The sequence below is a fragment of the Lepidochelys kempii genome, chromosome 4 (genome assembly GCF_965140265.1).
Source record: "Lepidochelys kempii isolate rLepKem1 chromosome 4, rLepKem1.hap2, whole genome shotgun sequence".
NCBI lineage: Eukaryota > Metazoa > Chordata > Testudines > Cheloniidae > Lepidochelys > Lepidochelys kempii.
The window spans coordinates 16,402,377-16,412,478 of NC_133259.1; the positions used below are offsets into that span (position 1 = coordinate 16,402,377).

General features: G+C 41.8%; 1 protein-coding gene and 1 long non-coding RNA gene across 4 annotated transcripts; one reads left to right on the forward strand and one right to left on the reverse strand.

The window, feature by feature from the left end:
* The first annotated feature begins 40 nt into the window (after window positions 1-40).
* On the forward strand, window positions 41-4,016 carry LOC140910176 (uncharacterized). The gene is made up of 2 exons (XR_012158445.1): window positions 41-755; window positions 3,400-4,016. It is a non-coding gene; the product is annotated as an uncharacterized lncRNA (long non-coding RNA).
* A 560-nt stretch (window positions 4,017-4,576) lies between these two features.
* Window positions 4,577-9,910, reverse strand: HNRNPDL (heterogeneous nuclear ribonucleoprotein D like). 3 transcript variants are annotated; one of them, XR_012158443.1, is made up of 9 exons: window positions 9,567-9,910; window positions 8,574-8,742; window positions 8,328-8,489; window positions 7,736-7,867; window positions 7,467-7,584; window positions 6,371-6,538; window positions 6,023-6,123; window positions 5,536-5,640; window positions 4,577-4,851 (listed from the first exon to the last, which is right to left on the reverse strand). XR_012158443.1 is itself a non-coding variant. In XM_073340494.1 (8 exons), exons 1-7 carry the CDS (start codon window positions 9,893-9,895, stop codon window positions 6,053-6,055), a joined length of 1,149 nt encoding a protein of 382 aa, XP_073196595.1. In that variant the 5' UTR covers window positions 9,896-9,910; the 3' UTR covers window positions 4,577-4,851; window positions 6,023-6,052. The 3 variants fall into 3 exon arrangements, 1 of the variants encoding a protein (XP_073196595.1); XR_012158442.1 differs by having other exon boundaries at window positions 5,536-6,123; XM_073340494.1 differs by lacking the exon at window positions 5,536-5,640.
* Between the last annotated feature and the right edge of the window lie 192 nt (window positions 9,911-10,102).

The window sequence follows — 10,102 nt, forward strand, 5'->3', positions numbered from 1 at the left end:
ACACTCTGCCCGTCTCTGAACCACCGAGAGAGAGGAAGTGAGGAGATAGAGCGGCTCAAGAGCCATAGAGACGACAAAAAGAGAGTAGTCAAAAGGCTACTGTACCACCCCACCGTAGTACAGACTAGCGCAAAGGCGCGCTAGGGACTAGGTCCCGTGAGGCAGGGGCTCTACCCAGCCCCTGCGACCGGTGACAGCGGAGCTCCCGGGCAGCAAGGGCCCTGGCTAAGGCAGCTTGGGCGGCAAGGAGCAGAGTTGCAGGGGGAAGCTTGTTACTGCCCTTCCCTGAGCTACCTGGCAGGGATGCGCCCAGTGCAGGGCCGCCCTATCTTAGCCCTGGGCGGAGTCCAGCGGACCCCCCCCCCCCCCCCCCAGGCCTGGGCCCCAGCCGTTGTACAGTCCCCGATTGGCATCAACCCTAGCCTCCCTTACACACACAAGTAATGGGGCTTCAGCCCTGTCCTAAGAGGCAGGCAAAGGAGGGCGCCCCCTCCCCCTCACAGCTCAACCTTGGGAGGTGGATTGTGCCCAACCCTTTAGGACAGGAAGCGAAGAATAGGAGCCCTGGGCACCTTTCTTTTGAACGGAAAACAAATGTACTTACCCGTCCAGCCAGTCCTCCTCCTGTGGCTAGTGAGGAGGAGGGAGGATTTCTACATTGTCCTAGAGAGGAAGAAAAATTCCTACCCACTCCAACAGGGAATGTTAGTCCTGGAAAGAGGAAGAGATCCTTGGGAAAGCTGGTGGGAAGAAGGGTAAGTAAGTTTTGAAAGAGTGTTAAATTCAATTTCATGACGTTTTCAGTTAGCTGAAGCACACCAATCACGGCTTAAAACTTGTTTCCCCCTTTCTCCACTCACTTTTATTTTGAAAAGGGGTGTGTGTCTTAACTTAAACATTTCCAAGTTGTTAATCTTTCATTGAGAGCGTCACAAACCAATTCATTGTTAAAAAAAAACTCCCTTATTCTAAAAAAAAAAAAAAAAAAAAGTAATCTGTATTTCAAAAAGGGCAAGTTTTAGGCTATAAGAGGTCCTTTCTTTGGACCAAGAAATGTCATCTGGGGTTAAGTGTTAGAGACTCAGTGAAATCTTGGGTCTACAAACCGATAGTTCAGCTTCCATGACAAATTTCCTATTGCATGTAATGGAAATAGAGGATGAAATTCTATGTTCAATTAAATGTGGACTATTGCTACTAGGTGTAGCATTTGCAAGAAACGAGGTGGATGTTGTAAATAACTCCAGCACAGCAGGTGTGGATTATCTTTTATACCTCAGGGTAAAAGTCCCTGTATACCCTCAATTTATGGCTCCTGTAACCCTTCAGTAGTTACTGACAAAAACTGAGCTAGAAGGTTGCCTACTCTTGGCTATCCTTGTAAATGGCCATATCCATTTTAAAAATTTGTTTACTGTAATTTTTTTTAATACCTGACACTAATTTCCTTTCCCCTCTATTGTACACTTAAACTTGTTCATTCTTGTATATGATGATATACTAGCACAGAATCAGAGAAGAGCCTAGAAAAATTGTGATACAAGAATCTCTACATAACATTAGATGGAAATTTTGTTCTACTTATCTTGGCTATTTCACTTTAGTTAGTATAAATACTTAATAGGAAGTCTTAGCTGTTTACTAACTATACATTAGCAAAGGTGCTGACTGCAATCCTAAAAAAATACTTAGGATTAGTTAGTTGCCTTGATTTTTCAAGCATTTGTCAATAACTTTAGCCATCAGTATAGTTCAAGTGATTCAAGGTCATTTCTGAAAACTATATTTATGTGGCTTACCATGTGCTGTAGCACAAACACCACATTAAGTACAACTTAAATGCAGAAAGCAATCAAGACAGATGCAACCAAAGAAACCTTAAAACTATAAGTGAAAAGGCCAACTTGAAGGGCAAGCAACTGCAAACTGTAAAGGAAAAAAGGCAGAAAACCAGAAGTAAAATGTTAACAAAACACCTCAGATAAAATATCAGATAGGATTGCGGGGGGGAGGAACACCACACTACAGTATACTAAAGGAAAGCTAGTTGAACCTTGCAAAAAGAGAAACAGCTGAACAGAAGACTACCTGGCTGATGAAGTTTATACTTTTTCAAAGTGAGGACACGATGAGTTATTGTTCTTCAGGCACAGAGGCTGACTGATTTTTCCAGATTGTTTTGTCGCCTCCCCCCCCATGTCCATTAACATTGGTAGAAGTTAACTTAAAAATAACCCTGGGCCAGAGACAATCCTTTTATAGTATTTGGATTATGCATGAACATATAATCAATGCTTAAAAATAGAGAAAATAGCCCCCCCCCCCAAATGGCTAGCCTCTTCTTTACAAGAGCAAAACATCCCACCCAAATAGATAAAAGGAACTGCCAATTAAGTAGTCTGTAAACCCTGTAATAAGCTATGCATTTTAGATGTATGACTCCCACTGACATTAGCAAGAATTAAAACACACAGGTTTCCAAGATCTGGCTCTTAAGTAACCCTTATACAGGACTACAAGACTTCAGACTACTGGTGTGAGTAAAAGTTTACAGGATCAGTCCTCAAGAGAAATCAGCATTTCATATGTGTGTGGAGTACTTGGCTTTATCAATACATTCTATAGCACCTTTCAACCAAGGTGTTAATAGCCCTTTATAAAACAATTAAGCCTTTTAAAATCCATTAGATAGGCAAAAAAATTCTCAGAGCACAAACTGAGGCAGAGGATGAGTAACTTGCCAAAGGTCATACAAGACACGTATAGCCAGTTAACTACACAAAATTGAAGATCTTGGATAATAGAGCAAGTTAAAAGACAGTGTTTAGATTCTAGACCATTTGGACTGTAGAATGACAAAGTAACAGCACTGTCATTTTGAAAAATATGTACACTTCAAAAATCCAGAGAGGTACAATAGGGAGTCAACAGCTACCTCTGCCAGCAACCAGGCATTAATTCAATTGCCAGCTCCATCAAGGTGTGGTTCAGCTGGGCATTATCTACAATGAGCCTGGCTTCTCACACTACTGGTTTACCAATGCACCAGGAGCAATTCTCTTAGTGGCAGTATACAGCAGCTGCAATTACTTTATCACCATGTTCAGCATTAGATATTATCTAGTGTAGTGTAGATCACCTACAGGCATCTTTGCTACCATTCCCCCAACATTGCCAGCTTGACCAACCCAAGGAGAATATCTAAGTACTCATTTTAGCATGGTATATCTGCAGGAGAGAGGCAGATAAGACCCACAAGTGCAATGAGCAAATGCATGGAAAGCAAATAAGAGATACACAGAAGGACATAGGGATAGAACAACAGTACAGAAGTGGAAAGATTTATACTGCTATGGATAAAGTGCTCTCAGCTGTCTTCTAAACAAGGTTTTATTTTAGATCCATGATTGGACATATGAATGCATGGTGCATGGCCATGTTGAAAGAACGAACAAACAACGGAGAGCTGCAAAGCCAAGCCACACCAGAAGCTAAGGTGACTGTGCTCAAGGATTCAGAACATGGACTCAAGCCTGTTCTACACTAATAAATTGACTTGTTGCTAAAAAATGGTTGTTGGGAGTAGATCCCCTTGAACTGATGCTTTCCATACTGGGGCTGGACTTTATAATGCTAGCTATTAAACCATTTTCAGCACTGGTTTAGAGGAACCTGTTACTAAAAGTCATCTTTAGCAATGGGTAAACTTCCAATCTAGAGGTAAAACTCACTGAAGACCACGGAAGAGTTAACTGTTTGGCATTCCCATTCAGTAATAATTTTACATTTAACCAAGTTATCATAAACCATCAATACATTATACATTTTGTATACATCAATACATTATAGATGTAATGCATTATACATTTTGGGAACACAACCCATAACTGAAAATGAGGCAGTTTGATTTTTAAACCAAACTGTTCTTCCAACTGTTTCAGGCACTATGGTAAGGTGAATTTTTAGAAGTATGTGTTAACTGCTACATACATTAAAAGGAAGGGATTTTGACTTTTTGCTTTGTGCCGTCACAATTCACTAGTTCCACTCTTGTCCAGTTATTCAGAGTAAGCAATTTAATATAAAATCCTCAGGCTCTCTATACACATAGTAAACCCCCACCAGCATCCCAACAGCTCAAAGTAATACATAGTAACCCCACCATGCCCCCAAAAAGGCACAAACTGGAAAGACTATAAACAATAAAATACAACAGCAAGAAATATATGAAATGCTAACACAAATAGAAAAGGTATTTGCAAAAAAATACTGGGGGTGGGGGGGGAAGAGGCAGGAAGAGGTAGCAAAGAATCATTTCTAACACATCTAAGGCAATCTTTGTATTTATCTCTTATTACAACTAGGAGCCAATCATTTAACAGCAGATTTTAACTCAGGTGATGTTGACACTTGAAATAGCCTCAAGCTCAGGGCATATCTAGAAAGTTAGTGACCAGAGGGCATTCAAGGCCCTATTCCAATACAGGCCATCTTTCCTCCCAATAGGAAAGACTGCTATCCTTGTTATTGCTCAATTACAAATTAAGCTTACAAAACTAAGCAGCAGACACAGGAAGACAGACTCACATAAGTAAGCATTTATTCAAGAATCACTTAACATGAAAGTATACAAATAAAATTTGTATTAACACAAATCCACATTGTGTCATAACACAGATGGCAAAAAAGACAAAGTAAAAACCATAAAGAAAACTAATCAGCCGCTATATACAGTTGGACACTGTTGTGTCATACTCTAAAAAGTCTTTTGTAAAAGTCATCTCATGTCACGAAGACCACCTCCATTCAATCCTGATATTCTGCAAGATGACTTCGCTGTGGTATCTCCACCTAAAAACAAGACAAAACAACAATCAGATCTGTGCAACTTCTGTAAGAATCGTTAAAAGGTCCATTTTCATGAACTGCTTTAAGTCCTCTATTTATTCCTTTCTTCACTGTTAAAGATCATATGCATATTTAACAAATTGTTAACTAAAAATCTTTTGTCTCCCCAAATATAGCAGTTTAGCCCATTTGGGAAGCTGTTTCAGAACAATGATTCTCCAAATTAGGCAAGAAGTTGCAATGTGTGCGTCACAAACTGGGTTGTGGAAAAAGTTTCCACCAGAAATGCTGTTAAGTAAGAAAACAATTTGTCTGCAACTTATTTCTTGTGAAGGAATATTGCCAAAAACATGATTAGCCTAATGTAGTTTGTGTGCATATGATCTTTAATTTTTTCCAGATTTAAAAGTTCGTTTTTGTTTGCAGATTTCACTATTAGCTATAAAAAGAAAAAGCAAGCATTAAATCTTAACGAATGCACACTTAAAATGAGGCTCCACAATTGAAATACAACACTAAACAGAAGACCAAAATGATTAAGCTGTAAAGGCATTTATGTACTTTAACTCCTGTAAAAAACCATTTAAGTTAAGACACTTAATCTTCAAAAAGATTAAAAAGAAGCCAAAGTCTGAAGTTTTCCACTTTAATCTTTACGCTGGTACATGAAGTTGGAAGAGACCATACCACAGGACAGCGTTTTCTGGTGTATGCCTTGCGCTCTGCCTGCAACGTGCGACCCCCAGAGATAGACGTGGTCAGGGTGACACACGGCCTGCAATGAAGTTCCCGCTGGCGGGTACAAACAAGGTATAATGTCAGAGTTAGAAGACAACATTCTTGTTTTCCTTAAGTTGTACCCATTTCAGTACTTTACCTGTTAATACTTCTAATAAGTTTAATTATTCCTCTAGACCACCTGGTACACAACGCAAACAGAAAAACTCTTAAGTTTTTCTGAAGTACTAAAGAAGATGAAATCACATTTTACGAAGTTAAAGATCTATAGACACTTTAGGCAAAGCATGTTTTAAAAAAAATCTTTTAAGTTAACAAAGTTCAGTTAAAAAAGTCAGACTACACAAGAAAAATGTTTTTACTCATTTTAATTTGTCTATTGATCTTTAAATTAGATTAGACATACTGAAAGTGGTCCTTGCACTCATATACACACCTGCTGCCCCCCCAAGTACTATGTACTGCTTTAATATGGCTGGTAGTTGTTTTGGTGATTGCCGCCACCTCGGGATGCTTTTCCATATGTGCTTTGTTGACCTGTTGAGAGAATGGAAAATTAGTTGTCTCAGTACATTCTGACTCAGACAAGCCTCTCATGAAAGGATAGTCTCCCCCCTCCCACCCGTATACAGTAGTTTACAGCTTAATGCAATACTTTAATGTATATCCACACTTGCTTGTGGGATGCAACAATGAAATTTACTATACACTAGAATATTAAAGTCATAGATATTTTTAGTGTTATACATCAATATACTTGTGGAGTTAAGTCAAACATACTTACCACTGTAGTCTGCATATCCCTGTCCATATCCATAGCTTGGATAATTGTAGCCAGAATAATCATATCCACCATAACCACTGTAGCTTGGATCACTGTAAGTGCTGTTGTAATTTCCATATCCTTGATCATAATAATTATTAAATCCTTGGTTCCAGTTTTGTCCCTGACCTGAAATAAAGCATTGCAATTAAGTTCCAACCCTCTTAAATAAATAATGTGTCAGTTGTATGACATGTGATCTGTACTGTACTGGCTACCAGAAAGAGTCTCATCACTCTGCAAGTATACAACAGTTCTAAAACACAACACCAAGACACCTAATTTCAAAACATCACATGGGATGCAAATCTTGGGATCTCTTTTCTTAATTTACTGTAATAAACATGTTACATAAAAAAATGAAAGCTGACACTGTCCTATTAATAAAGTGCAGGTGAACCACACAAAGGGCAACTTGCCTTTTGTCTAAAGAAATTCCCTCTTCCTTTAGAGCTCTTTTAATATGCCTCTTAGTATCCTACATTATCTTAACATTACAATATGAAGACTAGTTTTGTTCTGTTTCATTAACAGTGACTATATCTCAGTACTTATGGTTGCCAAGAAGCAAACTATCAATGTATTAGTGATGTTGGCAACACTGCTCCCTCCCAGTCCTTTACTTACATAGGATTACTTATAATGCAGGATTGAAGATATCTGGCTTTCCTCTATTGGGCAAAATATTTAAGAACTGTCAAAAAGTCAACATTGCTCCCTTCCTGTTTCAACAGAATGAGTACATGTAACTTTCAAGTAAGTCTCAGACACCTGAATTATGCCTTTTAAGGAATAGCTTCTAAACCCAGGAATATGCAATCTGTTGGCATTTTTAAACATAAGTAAAAGTTTCACTTTATCAGTGCACTTGTCAAGGTAACAATTTTAAAATGAGTTTTGGTTAAGTCAGTACAGACCAACCCAGCTTATTTTCCGCTCATTGGTTGGCCATTCTATGATTAGGTTTATTTTTTTTAAAAATGGCTCCAAAACATGGAAACTAGAACTTTAGAAATAAATACATACAGATTTTTAGAAGTGCTACCAAAAAACTCACCCCTGCCACGTCCCCTGCCACCACCTCTGCCACCAGAAGAAGCACCTCTTCCACCTTTCTGTTGTTGCTGCTGCTGCTGCCTATACACTTCTTTGGGCTGTGCTACTTTGATCTCACACTGTAAAAAGGAAGACATTGTTTCAACTGTATGAAAGGACTGACCAGCACCATCAAAATAAACACTCTTATTCTCAGGAATCCATTTAAAAATCTATAAGAACCATCAACATTAGAACTTTCTAAAGAGAAACCGAAACATCCATCCATACCTTGCCAGAACCGATTTGATGGTATCGGCTTTCTAATAATTTTTTTACTGGCTCTTCATCTGTATATGTGATGAAACAAAAACCCCTCCTTTCATTTGTCTTTGTGTCCATGGGAAGTTCAATATTTTCAATCTGTAAACAAAGTTAAATATAAACCATATTTACATTACATCTCTCTCAAACACAGCAGTGTAAGTCAATGGTCAAAAGTTCATGCCAATAGCAGAAATGTAGCGGGCTCTTTGAAAAATAAACCATCCCACCTCCATTTATAAACTATCAAAATATTACAGAGCTATTTATACGTTAATAGGGAACAGTTCGAACAGAACTCTGCTAGACTAAGACTGCCCACCAGGGTCCCAAGTCGATCCTATTTATTCTACTGCAATATAATTTCTGCATCTTGTCCCAAGGAAGCAGCATTACAACTTGCAATTAACAAGGAAGCAGCCTTCTCACAATCACCCTCTTCACATCTCAAATCAGAGACTGCCCTTTCTTCATCCAACCTTACTACCCTGCCACAGCAAGACTGAACTTTAATGCCCAATATGGATATGACAGTATTACAAACACAATTATGCCATACCTCTCCAAAAGCACCAAAATATTCTTTAATTTGTTCTTCAGATGTATCTGGACTCAGTCCACCAACAAACACTTTTTTTGGTGGCTCTTTTCCCTTCAGTGCTTTTGCCCTTTTAGGATCAATTAACTTGCCATCCAGTTTGTGTTCCTTCAGCTCCAAGACCTAGAAAACCCACAGGACACAGTTTCAAAAAGCCATGAAAAAAACCAAATGCATACAAGAGCCAACTACACAGACCCTACATACCTTGTCAACACTGGCAGCATCTTTGAAGAGCACAAAGCCAAATCCCCTGGACCGCCCAGTCACTGGATCTGTTTTAATTGTGCAGTCCACAACTTCTCCAAACCGAGATAAATATTCTGTCAAGTCTTTCTTGCTTGTGTCCCAGCTGAGGCCTCCTATGAACATTTTACTACAACAGGAAAAAAGCATGTATTTTTTTAAGAGCAGAATATCTTACTAATCACTTCAAGTTTCAAAGAAACTTGAAGACACAAGTGGTAGTTTTTCCAACAAGATCAGCATCATGAATTGAAAAGAAACCACTCTCAGTTCACTACACTGATTTTCAGGGCCTCAAAGCTGACCTTTACATAATTATATGCATGTTATAAAGTTCTCAGACCCCGATCCTGCAAAACACTTATGCGTGCGGTTAACTTTAATCCCATGAATCAAGTACACAGTAGTGAAATGGATCGTACCCATAAGCGTTTGCAGGGTGGGAGCTGGTAACGAAGTGACCCTTTGCTCGAATACTACCCAGGCACGAGATTTTGGGCTGTAACCTACCCGACTCGGCCCATCGCTAACGCACTCGGAGGCAATGGCTCAGCTCCTTCTGGCCCTAAACCCCGCAGGGCGCCCGAGAAGCTACCGCCCCGCTCCCCCCTAGACACGGTCAGCCAGCGAGCTGCGTCCACAGGCCCACCCGCGCGAGTCGGGAACGGGAGCAGCGTGGCATCGGCGCGCGCGCAGCTTGCCCCCCTACCCGCCCCAGGCAGCCCGCTCGCGCGCTGCCCCGCCTCCGATTGGCTCCCGGCTACGTCATGGCCCGGTGATTGACACCACCCCGCCCTACGGGAAACAGATCGACGGGGAGACACAAAGAGAGCGCGAAACGTGCCCAAACGGGACCCCCCCACGCCCGGCCGCAGGGAGGGGGGCGGGAAGAGCGCAAGCGCCCCCCGGGCCGAGGCTACAGGGAAGGGACGCCCCGCACCGCCCGGCCCTTACCCATCGTCCTGCTGGTTCTTGCTGGCGTTGATCTTGGAGCCCTCGGCGAACTCCTCCAGGCCGCCGCTGTACTCGGTCATGTCCTCCATGGCGAGGGTAGGGCGGCTCGGGCAGGCTACGAGGGCTGGAGACTCGCTAGAAAGCTGCGACCAGAAAGCGGGACAATAAAATGGCGGCGGAAGAGATCCGGGCACCGCCTGCGCCGCCTTTATATACCCTTTCCAGCAGCCAATCAGCGCAGCCCGGCAGCGCAGGCGCGGTAGCGACTCCTGGAGCCCAGGCGGCAGGGTTGGGGCGGGTGCATTACCCCGTCTGATGTAGTAAGGCATGGGAAGAGCGTAGGCAATGGCGGCTGCACGTGGGCTTAGGGGACCCAGGAGGGGAATGGGTGACACCCGTCATCCCGGCCTCCCCGCCCTGCAGGGCGTATGAGCACTCCTCTCCCCTGGGATTCCCTCGGCATTACACTCATCATCTCCCTAGCAGGCTGCAGTGCCACCCTAATCCCTACACCCCCTTCGCCAGCTGCTGAGACT